The sequence below is a fragment of the Apostichopus japonicus genome, chromosome 16, assembly GCF_037975245.1.
Source record: "Apostichopus japonicus isolate 1M-3 chromosome 16, ASM3797524v1, whole genome shotgun sequence".
NCBI classification, from domain to species: Eukaryota; Metazoa; Echinodermata; class Holothuroidea; order Aspidochirotida; family Stichopodidae; genus Apostichopus; species Apostichopus japonicus.
This window is the reverse complement of record NC_092576.1, coordinates 45,245,069-45,271,649: the sequence shown is the minus strand read 5'-3', so window position 1 is coordinate 45,271,649 and position 26,581 is coordinate 45,245,069. Positions and strand designations below refer to the sequence as shown.

General features: G+C 36.8%; 1 protein-coding gene across 1 annotated transcript; it reads left to right on the top strand.

Annotated features, from left to right (window-relative positions):
* On the top strand, positions 1-26,265 carry LOC139982223 (autophagy-related protein 101-like). Its single transcript, XM_071994871.1, has 6 exons — positions 1-248; positions 1,325-1,409; positions 2,522-2,599; positions 23,820-23,903; positions 24,683-24,790; positions 25,511-26,265. The coding sequence occupies exons 2-6, from the start codon at positions 1,380-1,382 to the stop codon at positions 25,562-25,564; spliced, it is 354 nt and encodes a 117-aa protein (XP_071850972.1). The 5' UTR covers positions 1-248; positions 1,325-1,379; the 3' UTR covers positions 25,565-26,265.
* Positions 26,266-26,581: the final 316 nt, after the last annotated feature.

The window sequence follows — 26,581 nt, the reverse complement described above, 5'->3', positions numbered from 1 at the left end:
AACTAAACTGCAGCATGCAGCTACAACCAGTTGTATACATATAATTACAGCAAGTTTGTGTTCCCATAATTTGTTACCCTTTCGGCGTTCTATAACGAACAACTTCGAACGAACAAAAATTATTGTTTTTTACGTCATAGGCCAATGTTTATGTTTGTCTGTATGGTGCAATTGTACTTTATCTCGGTACTATGGAAGATACCCCTCGATAGCGCTTTGATTAGTGATTTGTGAAGCTTGTAATATATGTAAGTAACCATTAAGCTTCACTTTCACTTAAAACATATTCGCTTTTGCAGAGGATATGTTAACCTAACAGTTACTAAAAACTAACGTTAGCTCTTTCACTCGGTATGCCTGGCCGCGTGATTTTTTTCCCCAGGATGGTTGTGGGGTAATTAACATAAAGTCGGCGTGTTCAATGCATTCCTGTACAATGCGACTGCTTAGTGTATACAAACCAGGCCTAGCCTACATCTAGACTAGGCCGATACGGTGATAGTCAACGAGGTAAATGATTCATTTACCTCGTTGGTGATAGTAGGCTGTGTACAGATACTAGTTCAGCGAGCAGCTACGCTTCGCACAAGAGTAACGGTAACGGGTAGTGCATTTACAGTACGAAAAAACAGGCTGAATTAGCATAGCATCTGTAGCGTTAAGTTAAGTTGACACTTGGCTAGTGTTTATAGTAAGGAAGTCTACCGTTTCAGGTCCAAGTAGAAACATTCAAAATCAAATGTCAAATATTGGTTGGCCTAAGTTAGGTCTAGCACAGTTACAGGATAGGCCTATCCCGTGCTAGAACTAGAATATTTATACTTTGCGATTGATTAATGTGTATACTGCAGATGTGTTCAGCTCTCATAATGGGAGAAAGTGGTTGGGAGAAAGGCTTCAAAAGAAATTAATGTACACGTATATACTGCACTGTAATATGGCTGGCTTTCTCATCAGCTTGTATCTTTATGAGAAGTACAGTAGAAGTGTATTGTTTTGTTTAGTATAGATGTGTAAAGGATCATAATGGCTCACAAGGTATGATGTAGGCCACTGGTGGGATGACAATATATATGTACCTGTATCTTTATGAGAAGTAGAAGGGTGTTTTTAGTATAGATGTGTAGGGTATAGGTCTATATGATCATAATGACCCATAGGGTAAGCTGTAGGGCACTGGTTTGATGACTCTAGATATATTATATGTTATAGATGGATTATCTTCTTTGAGAACCCGGTTTTGATGTACTGTTATATAATTCCTAGATGTGTTCTACCATGTTTATGTCTGCAAGTATTTTATATTTGCACTATTGTATTGCAGCACAGCTAACTTAGACTTACATGGCGAGTAGTTGAGAAGAAAACTTAATAGAAGGATGAATGCCAGATCTCAAGTCTTTGAACTAGTAAGAGAACAATACATTGATTTAATTGGTTGTTATGAAACCTACTTAGGAGTTACTACTTGGTGATATAAATTACACAATATCCAGTACCATGATACTGTTAACTGTAAGTCATTTCAAAGCATTGCAGGTATGAGAGTTAACATGTTGACATCAATAAGTTTAAATATGTGCAGAGTATTTAATTGCTTAAAGTACAAATTATTCCCTTCTGAATGTACACTTTTAGAAAAATACTGACATACACCACCTGCAATTGTTTAGGCCCTTCCTCCCTGGAACTGACTTTTCCTTTTTAATACCTCCCTGCAGTAAGTTACACTGCCCTCAATTAACATGTATGTGAACGTGATGTACAAGAAGCACCTTGAATGTTGCTTTACAGTTCTGTAAGTTTCAGCAAATATCGATAGACCATGAAATTATGTTTTCGGCCACCTTTATTTGCAACCATATTTAATCTGACTAATGTTGTATCGCGTGTACAGTTTTGCTGTACTTTTATAACAGGTGGGCCTATTTGAATAACCTTTGGTCTAGGCTATGTTAGGTTAGCTTGTGCTTATTTGAAGTATTGCCATACACGTAACAGAAGGGCCTATATGAATAATGCTATGTTAGGTTAGCTTGTGCTTATTTATTGAACAAACTGGGCTGGTGCTTATTTGTGCAATAAAAGGGTTCACTGCGATTGGGTACTGTAGTTGTTAGCTTTGGAGGGTGCATCGGGACTGGAGGCTCATCACATGTTATTCTTTAGTTTATATTTAAATAAAAACAATACAGTACCTATGGGTGAGGGGGGAGGGGTGATAGGGGAAACTACCTCAATGGGAATGCAGTCATTCTATACTGTCATGTAATACTGTTAATGAGGTAACAGTGGGAGTTCTGTATGATCATCACATTGAACCAATGGTTGTACTGTACTGTATGTTCCTTTCTGTCAGTGTGAGACACCGTACTGGTCCAAAAGACACATTGTCGGTAATTTGTTAGCCAATCCTTCTCATCTTAATCGAGCTGATAATTTGTCCAACAATTTCTTGTTTTGCATTGGTTTCCATTTTATTGTGGATCTTTTTCTCATTCATTTCTCCTCTTTTTTTCAGACTGTTGAGAGCAAGCAGCTAGAGGAGGTTGTCAACAGCATATTTCATACCATACTTTTCCACAGAACCACAGGAAAGGTACAGGAACACTTCCAATTTCCATTTCTGTGTGTAACATGTTATTACTGTACTGTATGCATGTAGTGAAGTGTCTGTACATGTACTCATGTTACAGCAATGTTTCCTGTACTGAGTTACACACTTTGTAAATAACACAGAACCACAGGAAAGGTACAGGAACACTTTCCAATTATCCATTTCTGTGTGTAACTTGTTCTTGCTGTACTGTAGATGTGTAGTGAGATGTCTGTACATGTACTCATATTACAGCAATGTTGCCTGTACTGAGTTACACACTTTGTAAATAACACAGAACCACAGGAAAGGTACAGGAACACTTCCAAATTCCATTTCTGTGTGTAACTTGTTCTTACTGTACTGTAGACGTGTAGTGAGATGTCTGTACACGTACTCATATTACAGCAATGTTGCGTGTACTGAGTTACACACTTTGTAAATAACACAGAACCACAGGAAAGGTACATGAACACTTCCAATTTCCATTTCTGTGTGTAACTTGTTCTTACTGTACTGTAGACGTGTAGTGAGATGTCTGTACATGTACTCATATTACAGCAATGTTGCCTGTACTGAGTTACACACTTTGTAAATAACACAGAACCACAGGAAAGGTACAGGAACACTTCCAAATTCCATTTCTGTGTGTAACTTGTTCTTACTGTACTGTAGACGCGTAGTGAGATGTCTGTACATGTACTCATATTACAGCAATGTTGCGTGTACTGAGTTACACACTTTGTAAATAACACAGAACCACAGGAAAGGTACATGAACACTTCCAATTTCCATTTCTGTGTGTAACTTGTTCTTACTGTACTGTAGACGCGTAGTGAGATGTCTGTACATGTACTCATATTACAGCAATGTTGCCTGTACTGAGTTACAAACTTTGTAAATAACACAGAAACACAGGAAAGGTACAGGAACACTTCCAATTTTCCATTTCTGTGTGTAACTTGTTCTTACTGTACTGTAGACGTGTAGTGAGATGTCTGTACATGTACTCATATTACAGCAATGTTTCCTGTACTGAGTTACACACTTTGTAAATAACACAGAACCACAGGAAAGGTACAGGAACACTTCCAATTTCCATTTCTGTGTGTAACATGTCATTACTGTACTGTAGACCCGTAGTGAGATGTCTGTACATGTACTCATATTACAGCAATGTTTCCTGTACTGAGTTACAGTACACACTTTGTAAATAACACAGAACCACAGGAGAGGTACAGGAACACTTCCAATTTCCATTTCTGTGTGTACAGTAACATGTTCTTACTGTACTGTAGACATGTAGTGAGATGTCTGTACATGTATAGTAAGACGGGGTAAAAAAAAACCACAGGGTAGTTGGGGTAAAAAAAAACCACCCCCCAACTACAAGTCGTGAGAAATAGAAGCACATTTTTGTATGGTGTTTTTGAAAACCATGGTGCCCAAGTCAATTCTGACATACTTTATTGATTGTTACTATTCTTTTCCATCGGCGTACCGATACTTTTAGCGCCGACTTTTCCCATACTCTAAAAATAGCAAATATTTAAGTTCTGAACACTGTCCTTTAACTTTATCCTGCAAAAATATTAGAACTGATATAGAGGTTTTTGTTTCTTGGTTATGATAACAAGAGGCGTACCTACATGAATCAGTAATGTAATTACCCGCACGATCTGCCAGTTTTCTCGAATGACGTGATTTTTTTTTACCCCAGGGTTTAGTGTCCGTTTGGGGTAAAAAAAGACCAGTCCTAATTTCCTCCCAAAATGGTTTATATTTATCACAGAATGTTAGAATTGCTATATGATTGACACAGGGAGTACATCTATGCTCCTCTAATTTCTACCATTATAATAATTTACCTTTTTATAACTAACTGTTGCCTGTTCTTAACCTAAGTTATTTCTATGTTAGCCTAGTGTTATAGCCTAACACAATATATGTCTGCTGTATATGGTTATCTTGTTATTTTTAGAGTCCTAAATTATTCTCTACCCTAAGTCCCAACCCCACAGCTGGATGTGATACTAATATATAGAATAAAACTCATAAAACATGGTCAATTATGTTTTAGGGGGTATTAAACAGTCTTGATAGAATCTTGCTTAGTCTCGGAAGGTGGGGTTTGTTTCCCGGAGTTTATCGTTTGGCAATAGGTTAATTCATGCAGAACTTGATTGAAAATGCCCAAATAAAGCTTTTCTAAAGTGTGCTGAAAATATTTCTGGTGGTTTTGCACATTTTCTTTGGTAGTATGTTGTTTTAACAGTGTGGACTTTTTTTACCCCAGCAGGGTTTTTTTTTACCCCAAAAATGACAAACAGCCGGGGTAAAAAAAAACCACCCCTTTTCTGGAATTTCTCCTTTACTCATTGTGATTGAAATTTTTATTATGGCTATTTAGGAAGGTATTCCCACTTGTCAACTGACAATGCTAAAATATCTACCTAAGCATCTACCTAACGAGTTTTATGTTAAACTTTAAGGAAACGTTTTTTTTTTACCCCGTCTTACTATACTCATATTACAGCAATGTTGCCTGTACTGAGTTACACACTTTGTAAATAACACAGAACCACAGGAATGGTACAGTACATCAACACTTCCAATTTCCATTTCTGTGTGTAACTTGTTCTTACTGTACTGTAGACGTGTAGTGAGATGTCTGTACATGTACTCATATTACAGCAATGTTTCCTGTACTGAGTTACACACTTTGTAAATAACACAGAACCACAGGAAAGGTACAGGAACACTTCCAATTTCCATTTCTGTGTGTAACATGTCATAACTGTACTGTAGACGTGTAGTGAGATGTCTGTACATGTACTCATATTACAGCAATGTTGCCTGTACTGAGTTACACACTTTGTAAATAACACAGAACCACAGGAATGGTACATCAACACTTCCAATTTCCATTTCTGTGTGTAACTTGTTCTTACTGTACTGTAGACGTGTAGTGAGATGTCTGTACATGTACTCATATTACAGCAATGTTTCCTGTACTGAGTTACACACTTTGTAAATAACACAGAACCACAGGAAAGGTACATGAACACTTCCAATTTCCATTTCTGTGTGTAACTTGTTCTTACTGTACCGTAGACGTGTAGTGAGATGTCTGTACATGTACTCATGTTACATCAATGTTGCCTGTACTGAGTTACACACTTTTTAAATAATACAGAACCACAGGAAAGGTACATGAACACTTCCAATTTCCATTTCTGTGTGTAACATGTTATTACTGTACTGTAGACGTGTAGTGAGATGTCTGTACACGTACTCATATTACAGCAATGTTTCCTGTACTGAGTTACACACTTTGTAAATAACACAGAACCACAGGAAAGGTACAGGAACACTTCCAATTTCCATTTCTGTGTGTAACATGTCATTACTGTACTGTAGACATGTAGTGAGATGTCTGTACATGTACTCATATTACAGCAATGTTTCCTGTACTGAGTTACACACTTTGTAAATAACACAGAACCACAGGAGAGGTACAGGAACACTTCCAATTTCCATTTCTGTGTGTACAGTAACATGTTCTTACTGTACCGTAGACATGTAGTGAGATGTCTGTACATGTACTCATATTACAGCAATGTTGCCTGTACTTAGTAACACACTTTGTAAATAACACAGAACCACAGGAATGGTACATCAACACTTCCAATTTCCATTTCTGTGTGTAACTTGTTCTTACTGTACTGTAGACGTGTAGTGAGATGTCTGTACATGTACTCATATTACAGCAATGTTTCCTGTACTGAGTTACACACTTTGTAAATAACACAGAACCACAGGAAAGGTACAGGAACACTTCCAATTTCCATTTCTGTGTGTAACATGTCATAACTGTACTGTAGACGTGTAGTGAGATGTCTGTACATGTACTCATATTACAGCAATGTTGCCTGTACTGAGTTACACACTTTGTAAATAACACAGAACCACAGGAATGGTACATCAACACTTCCAATTTCCATTTCTGTGTGTAACTTGTTCTTACTGTACTGTAGACGTGTAGTGAGATGTCTGTACATGTACTCATATTACAGCAATGTTTCCTGTACTGAGTTACACACTTTGTAAATAACACAGAACCACAGGAAAGGTACATGAACACTTCCAATTTCCATTTCTGTGTGTAACTTGTTCTTACTGTACCGTAGACGTGTAGTGAGATGTCTGTACATGTACTCATGTTACATCAATGTTGCCTGTACTGAGTTACACACTTTTTAAATAATACAGAACCACAGGAAAGGTACATGAACACTTCCAATTTCCATTTCTGTGTGTAACATGTTATTACTGTACTGTAGACGTGTAGTGAGATGTCTGTACACGTACTCATATTACAGCAATGTTTCCTGTACTGAGTTACACACTTTGTAAATAACACAGAACCACAGGAAAGGTACAGGAACACTTCCAATTTCCATTTCTGTGTGTAACATGTCATTACTGTACTGTAGACATGTAGTGAGATGTCTGTACATGTACTCATATTACAGCAATGTTTCCTGTACTGAGTTACACACTTTGTAAATAACACAGAACCACAGGAGAGGTACAGGAACACTTCCAATTTCCATTTCTGTGTGTACAGTAACATGTTCTTACTGTACCGTAGACATGTAGTGAGATGTCTGTACATGTACTCATATTACAGCAATGTTGCCTGTACTTAGTAACACACTTTGTAAATAACACAGAACCACAGGAATGGTACATCAACACTTCCAATTTCCATTTCTGTGTGTAACTTGTTCTTACTGTACTGTAGACGTGTAGTGAGATGTCTGTACATGTACTCATATTACAGCAATGTTTCCTGTACTGAGTTACACACTTTGTAAATAACACAGAACCACAGGAAAGGTACAGGAACACTTCCAATTTCCATTTCTGTGTGTAACATGTCATTACTGTACTGTAGACGTGTAGTGAGATGTCTGTACATGTACTCATATTACAGCAATGTTTCCTGTACTGAGTTACACACTTTGTAAATAACACAGAACCACAGGAGAGGTACATCAACACTTCCAATTTCCATTTCTGTGTGTACAGTTACATGTTCTTACTGTACCGTAGACATGTAGTGAGATGTCTGTACATGTACTCATATTACAGCAATGTTGCCTGTACTTAGTAACACACTTTGTAAATAACACAGAACCACAGGAATGGTACATCAACACTTCCAATTTCCATTTCTGTGTGTAACTTGTTCTTACTGTACTGTAGACGTGTAGTGAGATGTCTGTACATGTACTCATATTACAGCAATGTTGCCTGTAATGAGTTACACACTTTGTAAATAACACAGAACCACAGGAAAGGTACAGGAACACTTCCAATTTCCATTTCTGTGTGTAACATGTCATTACTGTACTGTAGACGTGTAGTGAGATGTCTGTACATGTACTCATATTACAGCAATGTTGCCTGTACTGAGTTACACACTTTGTAAATAACACAGAACCACAGGAATGGTACATCAACACTTCCAATTTCCATTTCTGTGTGTAACTTGTTCTTACTGTACTGGGTCAGATCCAAAACCTGTCAACCTCAGGGCTAAAATTTAGATGAGGGCAATTCCATGAGAAAGTGGACATGATACCCAAAAAATTAAAAGTGTGTGACAATAGTAAATTTGGTGTCAAATGAAAGCTAAGAGTCCATATTTTCCAGAATCAGGTTCAGAAATGCAATTTTCATGCATTTTGGAATGAAAATATATGGGTAATTGAATATTCATCAGTTGATACAGAAAATTGGATGATTGGTAGTAAAAACTATTTCGTCACTGCTAATTGATAGCAAGTATATAAATGATATCAGCCACTACCATGTCAGAGTATAGATAATGGAAAACTGAATGGATAATATTTTTGCCCCTTTTCTTCATTGGTTCCGCTTCAGTGGCCTTCGGTATTTTTGCCATTTGAAATGTCCTTCCGTTACCGAAAATATAACTTTTTTTAGTTTTTCAGGAAAAGTTGCAGCATGATTAAAATGAAAGTTCATCTTCAAAGCAAGTTTAGATTGGCCAACAAAATGAAATAATTAGTTTCACCCTGGTCCTCTTCGTTTGTTCATTATGATTGATTAAAACCTGTCTTTCCGTTACCATTTTGGTAACGGAAGGACAGTAACGGAAGGACAATTTTTTTTTCCAGTCAGATAATTGAGTCATTTGCCTATGATTAAAAGTAAATATCATTGCATGCATACATATATATTGTATACAGCATCCTGTGGGAGTTGTTGACTCTGAGAATGATGTTTATATCTACTAAGGCGGTGTGATTGTATACTCTATTGTTGACTGTCTGGACTAGGGCAGCCAACAATTCATTTCATGTCTCAATGCTAAATGTGTACAGTTTAGCGTTCAACTTGCCACAGTTTATCCACTTCTTCACATAGACTGATGGGGTCCAAGCTTTGTAGTGCCCCTGAATCCCCTACAGTTCAATGACCAACACAGTGTGGGGACTTCATTCTTGTAGAACATGTGGGGGGAAATGAAGTCATCAAATCATACAAGTTTGTAGCACTTGTCACAGAAGTTCATGAAAATGAAGTGTGTGGGACCCATCTCCACAAGGGTGATAAGGAAGGCAAAGTGTTTGTTGCAAGGGATCTCACAGACAAATATGGAGTGGTCACGGAGGATCAAATTGTGAAGCTGCTACCGTCACCATTCATGGACAACAGGGAGAGATACATTTTCAGTGACGCTATCCCAGAGGGGAATTAGGTTGTCCAGAGTACAGTATCACTGAGTAACGTTGCATGCTTATGCATGAAGATTGTGTGATTGTTTGTTCCTTTAGATATACAGTAATTACTTCTCATTAATTATTCCAAAAGTAGTAGGATTTCAGCTTCAGTTGACTAATATTTTAGATTAAATTTTGTTGAGTATATTAATACACTGTAGTTGCCTCGACTTTTTCGGATTCACTTTTTCAAAATTCAGGTATTGATACCGTTAATTAACGTTATAATTTGTTTGTACTTTCAGATACAATCACTTCCCATTAATTAGCAGGTGATTATTCCTTAAGTAGTAGGACTTTAGCTTCAGTTGATTATCATTTTAGAATAAATTCAGTTGAATATAGTGATAGTTGCTTCAACTTTTTCAGTTTTGCTTTTTCAGTTATTGACATACAGTTAATTAACATAATGTGGTTAGTTGATAATTAGAAATAACTTCCATATTTTTGCTTTGGATGGTCAATACATTGTTATAGTTCACATTGGAATGTTGGTTCTGACAATTTTATTATTGTGTCAACATGTGATATACTCTTCTTTGTAACTGAGTGGACATATTTTCCTTCCGTTACCGTCCTTCCGTTACCAAATTTAACTTTAATTAGCACTATATTTCTAGAAAACCAAAGCAACAATTTCAGAATTGAAAGTGGTACAGTATAGGAAACAGTATTGGGATAACATTTCTCACCTCTAAAATAAGATTACTCCATAGAATTCACAGAGTTTTACAATAAACTCAAGACGTGTGAAAACCCTTGTCCGTTTGCTGTCCTTCCGTTACCGACCTCATTAATATTCATATTTCAAAAATGGGAAGGGTTTGTGTAAAAAAAAATATGTGGAAATTGAAGTATGTAGTTATAGCTAGTCAATGATGACAATTATTTGTTGTAATTAATGGGGATATTCATGATATACTTGTTCAAATGTCAGAAAATTAGTCCCAATGTCCTTCCGTTACCATGGAATTGCCCATGATCATAGTTACCAATTTTGATAGTTTTGTCCAAAAGAAGAACAATTTAAGCTTGCTTGGCCAAAAAATTAAATTTGTATGTTTCTTTGTTAACGAGTACTGCTTAATTATATCAACAATGCACTTAAACCAGCGTTATGGACGGAAACAGCAATTTGTGCCACTGAACTGCAAGGAATGATGGAATTCACAGGAATCTGCACCTGAATAATTGTTTATGGTACTGATCTCTCCAAAATAGTTTTTGAAAAAATTAAGTAGGGCATCCCTAATTAAGATGCTAATCGAGAAGAAAATCATTAATTCCGTCCATAACGCTACCTGATGTCATTAATCTCCTGGCAATTTTAAAGTTCACTTCAGTGATAAAATTTGCATGTAATCTTCTGAAGGTTATCAATGCCATTAAGGATGAAGTGAAAAATTACCAGATTCCTGCATATTGATAAGCTGGGGTTCAATGAAACATTTGTGTTATGGATGGAATTAGGAAAACGTTATGGACGGAATGTGTATGTTATTGATTGAAATTACTTTCTTTGGAAAAACTATGCAGAATGTTTTTTATTAAGTTAAATCAAAGCAATCAAATGTGAATGAATGTTATTTAGGATGGAAAACCTTTTTTTACATGTACATTACAGTATTTTTCTAGGCTTTCAGGTGATGTTTTCCCTAATTTAAAAAAAAAAAGAAAAGAAGAAATTTCTGTAAAAATCCCAAACTTTGAGGATTTTTCATTTCAAAATAAGGCAAAACACCCTCCTGAAATTGTTTGTACAAACAGGGTGGTACTATATCTCTTCCAGAAAAAATTATCAGATTTTTTCAACATTACGCATTTTGAGGTGTTGGCCGTCAAAGATGACCTCTTTTGTACATCGGAGCAGCTTAACAACTTCTTAAATTATTATTGAGAACAGCTAGAACCCTGAAATTTGTTTAGGGGTAAGAACTTTATACTTATAGTTGAAGTATAAAACCCTGACAGCTCTAACATGGTTACTTTGGTAAAAAATTGGCATCAAAACTCCTACCTCATGCTGAATCGCAGCATGAAATAGCAACTTTAGAGTTGCACAACTTGCAAACATATCATAGGAAAGCATTGTAATCATTATTTTGTAATGATTGTACCAGACATAATAACCTCTGAAAGAATCAAGTACCCTGAAGCAATGGTTTAGGAGCAATTCATCACTAAAAATAGCACATTTTTTAGTGAAAAGTACAAAAATTGTATATTTTGACACTTTTAAGTGGACCTAACTCCACAAGACAATATTTTTGTAGCCTAATTTTTTATTTTCCTATTCTATGGGATAGACTCTATAGGCATCTGTAATAGAAAGGTAGTAGAATGGTTAATTGCTGAGAAATGAGACCTCAAAAGTCAAGAAAATGCCATGGTGGCGACAAATTGCGGAATTTCAAAGTGTGATAAATCGGCTGGAAAGCAATGCAACTGAAATTTTCAGAATATGCTTATTTCATGATGGTCCAATCATACAAAAAATTTGGGAATTTTTGGAGAGGGTGCAGCAACAGCCATTCTTGATTTGACACGGAATGACCCTTATAAATCCAAGTTGTCATCCTTATGCAACGTGGTTTTTGTGTATGAAGGAGACTGGTGGTTGGAAAACGTGGACCAAATATCAGTTGACAGTAATGATGTCTATGTCTCCTTCCTACACCCTAAGGGCCCTACCAATACTTTCTTCTGGCCATCACCTGAGACAAATATCCCACTAGGAATGATCATGGGGAAACTAGAACAGCCTGTCCTCCTAATTTCAAGTAGCAAAGTGGGAATTGCAACAAAGGTGGTTGAATATATTAGGGACAAGTTTCAAAGAGATTGTGAGCCGTGATGGTGACGAAAAATTTTGACAAATATGAATCGATGTATTTTGTTGAGATTGAAAAGTCTATTTCAAATTTTCATGACTGTTCAACCATACAGGCCTCCCATGTCCACAGTTTTATTTGCATGTGTTGTTTTCTTTCATACAAGCTTTGCAGACTGGTGAAACTTTGATTGCATTGGCATTGTTTGAAGGAGGTGAAGCCACAAAAGTGAAAAAAACAAATGGGAAAAGTACTGACAGCCTCTGCTTATAGTGCTGAAAGCCACCTGATGAGTACCTTCAGCAAGAGTGAAACTTTTCATGTGCTGTAGCAATTCATTTCAGGCTAATTCAATACTTTCCGTCCATAACATTCCATCCATAACAATTCCTATTTCAGGACTAGCTCTTTCCCTTCTTATAATAAATTCAATTTTATTCGATATTATTACACATATTGGCCATAAGTATTAACTTATAACACACACTTCACAATTCAAGAGTTGATCCTAAATCAGGACAAAACCTTCCGTCCATAACGTTGTACATTCCGTCCATAACACAGAATTTTGGTTTGGGGTAGTGGGTTAATAGAGGTACATTGAAGATTATGAGTGGGAGTATGATAAAGCTAAGGTACCAGGCCTGTGATGAAAAGTACCTGATACTTTGAAATCCTGAACACTTCACAGAGTTTTGACCCACTATGAAGGTTGGTGGATATCGATCATTTTTCTGATTCCGTCCATAACGAACACCTAATTTGCATATTCAGACTAATATTGCACTACCCAATTAATTTTTTTCCGTTATATGGTAGAGGTATCCCAACTTGGATCAATCATGCATACCTTACCAAATACTAACTCTCACACTATTTTTGATGGGACTTTATCTCTGTGAATTCCGTCCATAACATTGGCAGAGGTTTTGGATCTGACCCTACTGTAGACGTGTAGTGAGATGTCTGTACATGTACTCATATTACAGCAATGTTTCCTGTAGGGCAGGTCCAAGCTATTGTATCCCTAGAAGCCAAATTTCAAACTTTACTGAAGCTCCCTAAATGTGGTGTCATGTTAAAGCTGAATTATTGAAGTTTCAGATTTTCATAATTTTTTTTAATTGTTTTGCCTATTCGAACAATTACAGCCGGCTAATTTGCATAAATTCAAATTGCAGCGTGACGTACGGGACATTTGGAATCCTATTTCCCTGCCAGCAATATGAACTTATTGAATATTAGTTATGTGGGACATGATACACCCTTCCTTCCAATAATTTTAACATATGATGTTTGGGGGTTCATCAATTAAATATGCTAATTAGCTAGTGTCCAAATACTGATGTCCCGTACGTCACAATTTTCAGCACTTTTTTTCAAGTTTTGATATGGAAGATCAATTTTTTTTTGGTGATATTCTGTAAAGTTCTAATTAAGAACATTGTTCAACAAAATCCATCCCCAAAAAATTGAAAAAATATTCACAGCAAATCTAATTATCAAAATTAAAAATGTGACGTACGGGACAAAATGTGACGTACGGGACATAGTGTGGGGGAAACCCTGTATTTATACATAATAAACATGCATGGGCTCCAATGGGGACCTCTACTGGAAACCTTTCAATGCTTGCAAATCTATTTTGTTGAAAGATGGTAGTTGCAACTTATAATCCCTGCATGCCTGAAGAGCACAACATGGCTTCAAATAAACCATTGACTGATGACCACCAACAGCCCAGGTGTTGTTCAATATACTATCGGGAAGTCAATTGTGTGTGTGTGTGGGATACAGAATCATCTACAATGCTATTCAACATTGACATTGAATGAGAACAACTTCAAGAATGTTGAGTTTGCATTTCCACATTTCGTAGGCCTATTGTGAAGTGTGACTATCATGACTGTGCAACAATGTTCTTGTGTCCAGACTTAGATAGTAGACATTGAGATTTTTAGTTACAAGTGTAGAGTTTTGCTCGCCCAATTTTTGCAGAGGACAAACACTCATGAGTTTGTTCAATAATCAGTATTAGATCTATAGAGTTTTCTTTGTTGTACTAGTTTCATAGATGGACATTACATTGACGTTACTGTAGTGTGGACATTTTGATATGTTTTGAATGGGATGGATCATATTTCAACATGAGGGTTTAATAGTGGGGAATATGATACAGTGTAGTACAGTATATACCGGAAACAGTTTTGCACCAAAACTTTGCATCTTGAATCATTTGTGGTCTAACAAAGCTAGAATTGATGTTATGACTATTTGGTCTGGTAACCAGTATCAGGTCTATAGAGTTTCCTTTGTTGTACTAGTTTCATAGATGGACATTATGTGGACGTCACTGTGGACATTTTGATATGTTTTGAATGGGATGGATCATATTTCAACTTGAGGGTCAATAGTGGGGAGTATGATACAGTGTTGTACAGTATATACCAAAACAGTTTTGCACCAAAACTTTGCATCTTGAATCATTTGTGGTCTAACAAAGCTAGAATTGATGTTATGACTATTTGGTCTTGTAACCAGTATCACGTCTATAGAGTTTTCTTTGTTGTACTAGTTTCATAGATGGACATTATGTGGACGTTACTGTGGACATTTTGATATGTTTTGAATGGGATGGATCATATTTCAACTTCAGGGTCAATAGTGGGGAGTATGATACAGTGTTGTACAGTATATACCAAAACAGTTTTGCACCAAAACTTTGCATCTTGAATCATTTGTGGTCTAACAAAGCTAGAATTGATGTTATGACTATTTGGTCTGGTAACCAGTATTAGGTCTATAGTTTTCTTTGTTGTACTAGTTTCATAGATGGACATTATGTGGACGTTACTGTGGACATTTTGATATGTTTTGAATGGGATGGATCATATTTCAACTTCAGGGTCAATAGTGGGGAGTATGATACAGTGTTGTACAGTATATACCAAAACAGTTTTGCACCAAAACTTTTCATCTTGAATCATTTGTGGTCTAACAAAGCTAGAATTGATGTTATGAGTATTTGGTCTGGTAACCAGTATTAGGTCTATAGTTTTCTTTGTTGTACTAGTTTCATAGATGGACATTATGTGGACATTACTGTGGACATTTTGGTAGAATATGATGGATCATATTTCAACTTCAGGGTCAATAGTGGGGAGTATGATACAGTGCTGTACAGTATACAACGGAAACAGTTTTGCACCAAAACTTGCATCTTGAATCATTTGTGGTCTAACAAAGCTAGAATTGATGTTATGAGTATTTGGTCTGGTAACCAGTATCAGGTCTATAGAGTTTTCTTTGTTGTACTAGTTTCATAGATGGACATTATGTGGACGTTACTGTGGACATTTTGGTAGAATATGATGGATCATATTTCAACTTCAGGGTCAATAGTGGGGAGTATGATACAGTGCTGTACAGTATACAACGGAAACAGTTTTGCACCAAAACTTGCATCTTGAATCATTTGTGGTCTAACAAAGCTAGAATTGATGTTATGAGCATTTGGTCTGGTAACCATTATTAGGTCTATAGAGTTTTCTTTGTTGTACTAGTTTCATAGATGGACATTATGTGGATGTTACTGTGGACATTTTGGTATGTTTTGAATGGGATGGATCATATTTCAACTTCAGGGTCAATAGTGGGGAGTATGATACAGTGTTGTACAGTATATACCGAGACAGTTTTGCACCAAAACTTTGCATCTTGGATGATTTGTTGTCTAACAAAGCTAGAATTGATGTTATGAGTATTTGATGAATGTGTAGAGTAGATTTACAGTATACTTTACACATTCCATGTTTTATGTAGTGGAATGATCTCACAAGTACAGTCACTGCTCTTTTCGATCCCCGAAAGAAGGAAATATGGCATGAAATTACCAATGACATTGTTCTGACATATCCAAATTAATGTTTTTATGTAGAAATCAGCTTGTTATGGTATATTCAGGAATAAAAATATGAGTTTTCATAGTCAATTTTTATTTGGACAAATTGTCCCGTACGTCACATGTCCCGTACGTCACAGGACAATTTTCATTTGTGTAATCACTGAACTGGAATGGCTTCATATTTTTTTCTAATATGTTACAGCTTAGCTCTTGGAAGGTTAGGCTATTCACTAGTTATAACAGCTTGATCACTGCCCTCCTAATTTCAGAGCGATTTCAGCTTTGCTCTTTAGCAAAAAAAACACAAAATTCTCTGGTCCCGTACGTCACACTGTACATTAATTAAGATGGGACCTAATTAAAGCAAGTGTAGGAAATCTTCATAAGTTTGTAATAAAGTAGCAGCAATAACAAATATGAAAACCTGAAAAAGTTTCTGGAAAATAGATTTTTTATAACTTTTAGACACATTTAAGTCTCTGAAATGTCCCGTACGTCACAGTGCAAATAGCTTGGACCTGCCCTGTACTGAGTTACACACTTTGTAAATAACACAGAACCACAGGAAAGGTACATGAACACTTCCAATTTCCATTTCTGTGTGTAACTTGTTCTTACTGTACCGTAGACGTGTAGTGAGATGTCTGTACATGTACTCATGTTACATCAATGTTGCCTGTACTGAGTTACACACTTTTTAAATAATACAGAACCACAGGAAAGGTACATGAACACTTCCAATTTCCATTTCTGTGTGTAACATGTTATTACTGTACTGTAGACGTGTAGTGAGATGTCTGTACACGTACTCATATTACAGCAATGTTTCCTGTACTGAGTTACACACTTTGTAAATAACACAGAACCACAGGAAAGGTACAGGAACACTTCCAATTTCCATTTCTGTGTGTAACATGTCATTACTGTACTGTAGACATGTAGTGAGATGTCTGTACATGTACTCATATTACAGCAATGTTTCCTGTACTGAGTTACACACTTTGTAAATAACACAGAACCACAGGAGAGGTACAGGAACACTTCCAATTTCCATTTCTGTGTGTACAGTAACATGTTCTTACTGTACCGTAGACATGTAGTGAGATGTCTGTACATGTACTCATATTACAGCAATGTTGCCTGTACTTAGTAACACACTTTGTAAATAACACAGAACCACAGGAATGGTACATCAACACTTCCAATTTCCATTTCTGTGTGTAACTTGTTCTTACTGTACTGTAGACGTGTAGTGAGATGTCTGTACATGTACTCATATTACAGCAATGTTTCCTGTAATGAGTTACACACTTTGTAAATAACACAGAACCACAGGAAAGGTACAGGAACACTTCCAATTTCCATTTCTGTGTGTAACATGTCATTACTGTACTGTAGACCCGTAGTGAGATGTCTGTACATGTACTCATATTACAGCAATGTTTCCTGTACTGAGTTACAGTACACACTTTGTAAATAACACAGAACCACAGGAGAGGTACAGGAACACTTCCAATTTCCATTTCTGTGTGTACAGTAACATGTTCTTACTGTACTGTAGACATGTAGTGAGATGTCTGTACATGTACTCATATTACAGCAATGTTGCCTGTACTGAGTTACACACTTTGTAAATAACACAGAACCACAGGAATGGTACATCAACACTTCCAATTTCCATTTCTGTGTGTAACTTGTTCTTACTGTACTGTAGACGTGTAGTGAGATGTCTGTACATGTACTCATATTACAGCAATGTTTCCTGTACTGAGTTACACACTTTGTAAATAACACAGAACCACAGGAAAGGTACAGGAACACTTCCAATTTCCATTTCTGTGTGTAACATGTCATAACTGTACTGTAGACGTGTAGTGAGATGTCTGTACATGTACTCATATTACAGCAATGTTGCGTGTACTGAGTTACACACTTTGTAAATAACACAGAACCACAGGAAAGGTACATCAACACTTCCAATTTCCATTTCTGTGTGTAACTTGTTCTTACTGTACTGTAGACGTGTAGTGAGATGTCTGTACATGTACTCATATTACAGCAATGTTTCCTGTACTGAGTTACACACTTTGTAAATAACACAGAACCACAGGAAAGGTACAGGAACACTTCCAATTTCCATTTCTGTGTGTAACATGTCATTACTGTACTGTAGACATGTAGTGAGATGTCTGTACATGTACTCATATTACAGCAATGTTTCCTGTACTGAGTTACACACTTTGTAAATAACACAGAACCACAGGAGAGGTACAGGAACACTTCCAATTTCCATTTCTGTGTGTACAGTTACATGTTCTTACTGTACCGTAGACATGTAGTGAGATGTCTGTACATGTACTCATATTACAGCAATGTTGCCTGTACTTAGTAACACACTTTGTAAATAACACAGAACCACAGGAATGGTACATTGAACACTTCCAATTTCCATTTCTGTGTGTAACTTGTTCTTACTGTACTGTAGACGTGTAGTGAGATGTCTGTACATGTACTCATATTACAGCAATGTTTCCTGTAATGAGTTACACACTTTGTAAATAACACAGAACCACAGGAAAGGTACAGGAACACTTCCAATTTCCATTTCTGTGTGTAACATGTCATTACTGTACTGTAGACGTGTAGTGAGATGTCTGTACATGTACTCATATTACAGCAATGTTGCCTGTACTGAGTTACACACTTTGTAAATAACACAGAACCACAGGAATGGTACATCAACACTTCCAATTTCCATTTCTGTGTGTAACTTGTTCTTACTGTACTGTAGACGTGTAGTGAGATGTCTGTACATGTACTCATATTACAGCAATGTTTCCTGTACTGAGTTACACACTTTGTAAATAACACAGAACCACAGGAAAGGTACATGAACACTTCCAATTTCCATTTCTGTGTGTAACTTGTTCTTACTGTACCGTAGACGTGTAGTGAGATGTCTGTACATGTACTCATGTTACATCAATGTTGCCTGTACTGAGTTACACACTTTTTAAATAATACAGAACCACAGGAAAGGTACATGAACACTTCCAATTTCCATTTCTGTGTGTAACATGTTATTACTGTACTGTAGACGTGTAGTGAGATGTCTGTACACGTACTCATATTACAGCAATGTTTCCTGTACTGAGTTACACACTTTGTAAATAACACAGAACCACAGGAAAGGTACAGGAACACTTCCAATTTCCATTTCTGTGTGTAACATGTCATTACTGTACTGTAGACATGTAGTGAGATGTCTGTACATGTACTCATATTACAGCAATGTTTCCTGTACTGAGTTACACACTTTGTAAATAACACAGAACCACAGGAGAGGTACAGGAACACTTCCAATTTCCATTTCTGTGTGTACAGTAACATGTTCTTACTGTACCGTAGACATGTAGTGAGATGTCTGTACATGTACTCATATTACAGCAATGTTGCCTGTACTTAGTAACACACTTTGTAAATAACACAGAACCACAGGAATGGTACATCAACACTTCCAATTTCCATTTCTGTGTGTAACTTGTTCTTACTGTACTGTAGACGTGTAGTGAGATGTCTGTACATGTACTCATATTACAGCAATGTTTCCTGTACTGAGTTACACACTTTGTAAATAACACAGAACCACAGGAAAGGTACAGGAACACTTCCAATTTCCATTTCTGTGTGTAACATGTCATTACTGTACTGTAGACGTGTAGTGAGATGTCTGTACATGTACTCATATTACAGCAATGTTTCCTGTACTGAGTTACACACTTTGTAAATAACACAGAACCACAGGAGAGGTACAGGAACACTTCCAATTTCCATTTCTGTGTGTACAGTTACATGTTCTTACTGTACCGTAGACATGTAGTGAGATGTCTGTACATGTACTCATATTACAGCAATGTTGCCTGTACTTAGTAACACACTTTGTAAATAACACAGAACCACAGGAATGGTACATCAACACTTCCAATTTCCATTTCTGTGTGTAACTTGTTCTTACTGTACTGTAGACGTGTAGTGAGATGTCTGTACATGTACTCATATTACAGCAATGTTTCCTGTAATGAGTTACACACTTTGTAAATAACACAGAACCACAGGAAAGGTACAGGAACACTTCCAATTTCCATTTCTGTGTGTAACATGTCATTACTGTACTGTAGACGTGTAGTGAGATGTCTGTACATGTACTCATATTACAGCAATGTTGCCTGTACTGAGTTACACACTTTGTAAATAACACAGAACCACAGGAATGGTACATCAACACTTCCAATTTCCATTTCTGTGTGTAACTTGTTCTTACTGTACTGTAGACGTGTAGTGAGATGTCTGTACATGTACTCATATTACAGCAATGTTTCCTGTACTGAGTTACACACTTTGTAAATAACACAGAACCACAGGAAAGGTACATGAACACTTCCAATTTCCATTTCTGTGTGTAACTTGTTCTTACTGTACCGTAGACGTGTAGTGAGATGTCTGTACATGTACTCATGTTACATCAATGTTGCCTGTACTGAGTTACACACTTTTTAAATAATACAGAACCACAGGAAAGGTACATGAACACTTCCAATTTCCATTTCTGTGTGTAACATGTTATTACTGTACTGTAGACGTGTAGTGAGATGTCTGTACACGTACTCATATTACAGCAATGTTTCCTGTACTGAGTTACACACTTTGTAAATAACACAGAACCACAGGAAAGGTACAGGAACACTTCCAATTTCCATTTCTGTGTGTAACATGTCATTACTGTACTGTAGACATGTAGTGAGATGTCTGTACATGTACTCATATTACAGCAATGTTTCCTGTACTGAGTTACACACTTTGTAAATAACACAGAACCACAGGAGAGGTACAGGAACACTTCCAATTTCCATTTCTGTGTGTACAGTAACATGTTCTTACTGTACCGTAGACATGTAGTGAGATGTCTGTACATGTACTCATGTTACAGCAATGTTGCCTGTACTTAGTAACACACTTTGTAAATAACACAGAACCACAGGAATGGTACATCAACACTTCCAATTTCCATTTCTGTGTGTAACTTGTTCTTACTGTACTGTAGACGTGTAGTGAGATGTCTGTACATGTACTCATATTACAGCAATGTTTCCTGTACTGAGTTACACACTTTGTAAATAACACAGAACCACAGGAAAGGTACAGGAACACTTCCAATTTCCATTTCTGTGTGTAACATGTCATTACTGTACTGTAGACGTGTAGTGAGATGTCTGTACATGTACTCATATTACAGCAATGTTTCCTGTACTGAGTTACACACTTTGTAAATAACACAGAACCACAGGAGAGGTACAGGAACACTTCCAATTTCCATTTCTGTGTGTACAGTTACATGTTCTTACTGTACCGTAGACATGTAGTGAGATGTCTGTACATGTACTCATATTACAGCAATGTTGCCTGTACTTAGTAACACACTTTGTAAATAACACAGAACCACAGGAATGGTACATCAACACTTCCAATTTCCATTTCTGTGTGTAACTTGTTCTTACTGTACTGTAGACGTGTAGTGAGATGTCTGTACATGTACTCATATTACAGCAATGTTTCCTGTAATGAGTTACACACTTTGTAAATAACACAGAACCACAGGAAAGGTACAGGAACACTTCCAATTTCCATTTCTGTGTGTAACATGTCATTACTGTACTGTAGACGTGTAGTGAGATGTCTGTACATGTACTCATATTACAGCAATGTTGCCTGTACTGAGTTACACACTTTGTAAATAACACAGAACCACAGGAATGGTACATCAACACTTCCAATTTCCATTTCTGTGTGTAACTTGTTCTTACTGTACTGTAGACGTGTAGTGAGATGTCTGTACATGTACTCATATTACAGCAATGTTTCCTGTACTGAGTTACACACTTTGTAAATAACACAGAACCACAGGAAAGGTACATGAACACTTCCAATTTCCATTTCTGTGTGTAACTTGTTCTTACTGTACCGTAGACGTGTAGTGAGATGTCTGTACATGTACTCATGTTACATCAATGTTGCCTGTACTGAGTTACACACTTTTTAAATAATACAGAACCACAGGAAAGGTACATGAACACTTCCAATTTCCATTTCTGTGTGTAACATGTTATTACTGTACTGTAGACGTGTAGTGAGATGTCTGTACACGTACTCATATTACAGCAATGTTTCCTGTACTGAGTTACACACTTTGTAAATAACACAGAACCACAGGAAAGGTACAGGAACACTTCCAATTTCCATTTCTGTGTGTAACATGTCATTACTGTACTGTAGACATGTAGTGAGATGTCTGTACATGTACTCATATTACAGCAATGTTTCCTGTACTGAGTTACACACTTTGTAAATAACACAGAACCACAGGAGAGGTACAGGAACACTTCCAATTTCCATTTCTGTGTGTACAGTAACATGTTCTTACTGTACCGTAGACATGTAGTGAGATGTCTGTACATGTACTCATATTACAGCAATGTTGCCTGTACTTAGTAACACACTTTGTAAATAACACAGAACCACAGGAATGGTACATCAACACTTCCAATTTCCATTTCTGTGTGTAACTTGTTCTTACTGTACTGTAGACGTGTAGTGAGATGTCTGTACATGTACTCATATTACAGCAATGTTTCCTGTAATGAGTTACACACTTTGTAAATAACACAGAACCACAGGAAAGGTACAGGAACACTTCCAATTTCCATTTCTGTGTGTAACATGTCATTACTGTACTGTAGACGTGTAGTGAGATGTCTGTACATGTACTCATATTACAGCAATGTTGCCTGTACTGAGTTACACACTTTGTAAATAACACAGAACCACAGGAATGGTACATCAACACTTCCAATTTCCATTTCTGTGTGTAACTTGTTCTTACTGTACTGTAGACGTGTAGTGAGATGTCTGTACATGTACTCATATTACAGCAATGTTTCCTGTACTGAGTTACACACTTTGTAAATAACACAGAACCACAGGAAAGGTACATGAACACTTCCAATTTCCATTTTTGTGTGTAATTTGTTCTTACTGTACCGTAGACGTGTAGTGAGATGTCTGTACATGTACTCATGTTACATCAATGTTGCCTGTACTGAGTTACACACTTTTTAAATGATACAGAACCACAGGAAAGGTACATGAACACTTCCAATTTCCATTTCTGTGTGTAACATGTTATTATTGTACTGTAGACGTGTAGTGAGATGTCTGTACACGTACTCATATTACAGCAATGTTTCCTGTACTGAGTTACACACTTTGTAAATAATACAGAACCACAGGAAAGGTACAGGAACACTTCCAATTTTCCATTTCTGTGTGTAACTTGGTATTACTGTACTGTAGACGTGTAGTGAGATGTCTGTACATGTACTCATATTACAGCAATGTTGCCTGTACTGAGTTACACACTTTGTAAATAATACAGAACCACAGGAAAGGTACAGGAACACTTCCAATTCTCCATTTCTGTGTGTAACTTGGTATTACTGTACTGTAGACATGTAGTGAGATGTCTGTACATGTACTCATATTACAGCAATGTTTCCTGTACTGATTTATACACTTTGTAAATATTACATCCGTACATATCCTTTAAATTGTTCTTGCAGATTCACTACAAACAGGAAGGTGCTTTCGTCATTGGTACGGTTTGTGTGGTGGAGACTGATTGTGACTTTGTTGATATGACTTATGTAAGTAAAACATTCATACATGTTTCATTATCTTTGGTATACATGTGTGTAAAAGAGCTATGTAGTTGAACACAAATAGATCATCCAGCTGTCCTTTGCAACCTCTATACGATTGGGTACAGCATATATCCAGAGGCGGGGGGTGGTGGTAGGGTGGTAGGGGTGTATTCCATCTCCACTTTTCAACACCACAGACTAATGAAAAGTAGATATTGTCACAGCCCTTGTGTATATCTAATCTTAAGACCTAATTTACAGCCTAAATATCCCTCATAATGCACAATTTGCAAAACTAAAAAGTTAATTCTGTTTAGCGGATGATCTCCAGATCCCCCTACATATAGATATCGATAGTCCACTTTAACGACCTCACAGTCACATTCTCCTGTTGAACTAAATCTTGGATCCACAGTCAGGCTGCAGTTTAACTGCATGCAGTAGTGTTAAGACTTATAGATTAATACATTATGAACCAAACATGCAATCAGTGCATTAATGTAAACTGTTATCCAAGATGGCAGAATTAAAACCTGATTTGTGGTTGGTCTATTCTGGTAATGTTATGTTAGCAAATTTACCTTACACATACTCATCAACATGAATTTTTGTAAGTTCCTTCTTTTAGAACAAAAACATAAAGAAACTCTTGTGTCAAATATGTACTAATAGTCATATTGATTCTGTTTGTATTTATACCCCAAGTCTGATTGAAAACCACAAAAATCAAATGTATTTATATGACATAAAATTAAAAAATCCCTCAAATTTCCCACTCATAGGTCAGATGCAACTCCCCAACTTTAGACAAAAACCTCCGACGAGAAGTCTCAGCATTTAAAGATGCCTTACGATCCACAGATGTCAACGCAGGTCTCCAAAGTGGACAGGTGGGTTTCTCTGTTGCTATGACGACTGTTTTAAAGTTTTCCAGCTGTAGGACTCGACTCAGTGATGTTGGCATTGGCGGTGAAACTCCATCAAATGTAAAAAGCAATATGAATTAAAAGTTAAAGGTAAAAGTCTCAATCAATGGAGATAAAGTGCCTTGCCCAAGGACACAACATAATGACCAGTCTTGGCAAGACCTTCTCACATGACTTTATAACAGTTAACCGCTGGTCATTAGTAATTTGTCACACCCACACATCCAATTTACATGGTACATGTGTAGATGGAGAATTCACGTTGGTGTTAGGATGAGCATGAATACGAGTGTAACCCAGGTTTTAATGTAAAAACACACAATCCTGCAATCCTGAAACAAGAGGACTCTAAGAATAAAACTAAACAGTTAACTGTGAGGAGTCCAGTATAGCATATTTCACAATCACAGAAAAATAATCTTGTGTCGATGTCATGATTCACAAACATTTCCAAATAAAGGGAAGAAAGGTTAGAGATACCGGTATCCCCTGAGACCTAATTACAAACAGTTATTAATGTAAATGGAATCTTAAAGGCACGGTGACTATTAATACTTAAATACAACGTTAAGTGCCGGCAGTTGGTAAGTTCGTCACGCTATATTCATCAATAGTAGACAAAATGTCCCCCATGAACGCAACTTCAGAAAATTCATCACACAGCTGGTATCGCCTTATGCCTAAATAAACCATACCTCTGTGGACAAGAGTTCCTCAGGAGATAATCTGCACCTCTAGGCCCATCTGAGGGCAAACTGTTCTTCAGAGATGGACCTATCTGTTGGAAATTGACGTACCCTTTAAGCTAAACTGGCCGGGGAACCTGTACTTTTAGCTTGTAGAGAATTTTCAGTGATGGGCTAGTATTCGTCTGGAATAAACCTCATTCACTGGTAGAATCTGGAGATTGTTTACCTCAGATAAAAATCTGGTAAGTCTGGAGAATCTGAAGTATCTTGATAGTCTGGAGGTTCTGTAAAGTAACATGCCAGGTGCAACGATTAATATAAAACAATTTACTCAAAAAGATACTTGCACAAATCTCAGAATTGTACTACTAACTGTAATGCAAGTGTCCTCTTTAATAAAATCAACAAAGAACCAAAACCATAAATTGAACAACAAAATACAATAGTTTAACTTGAACTACTGATTGACAAGTCTGGTTTCCATAGCAACCATATCCTGTTATAACTCTTGGATGGCATAACATATTTGTCACCTCCTTTATGTTAAGTGAAAATACTTGCAAAAAACCCTCGATTAAATGTTAAAGGCAATAAACAAGATCATCAAAATAAAGTAACCGGCAAATCTACTTGAGCATAAAATTACAGTTAATATGCCTTCTGCCTTAATACCTACTACTGGATATATAACTGCAACAACAGTCGCAAAACTCGGTTAATTCACCTGTAAAGATTAACACTCATGGAGCTTGTGTTTTTGTTACAGGTTGCTGAAAATGAATGTGATCGGATCAATGCAGGACATTGTCAGTAACAATGTCAGAGCAGAGTGGATATCTCTTCTGAACCAAGATGAGGAAGATGGTACAATCGTCAAGAAGACACCATGGGTCAGTGTGAATTTCTTGAAAGAAAAGATCATTCAACAGCTTCATTGACTAGACAGGTACTGTGAGAATATCTTCATGATGACAAGGCAGGCCGGGCAATACCACCCTCCCGGGAGGAGAACTTAGCCAAGAAAAAAAGATCCCAGAAGTAAACTTCTGGAGTTTTACTCACAAGA

Excerpts from the sequence above, each read along its gene's own strand:
- LOC139982223 (XM_071994871.1), top strand. The coding sequence starts at position 1,380 with ATGAATGCCAGATCTCAAGTCTTTGAACTA. Across the intron at positions 1,410-2,521 it reads GATCTCAAGTCTTTGAACTA|ACTGTTGAGAGCAAGCAGCT; the intron begins GTAAGAGAACAA and ends TCTTTTTTTCAG. Across the intron at positions 24,791-25,510 it reads CAGGTCTCCAAAGTGGACAG|ATAAACCATACCTCTGTGGA; the intron begins GTGGGTTTCTCT and ends CCTTATGCCTAA.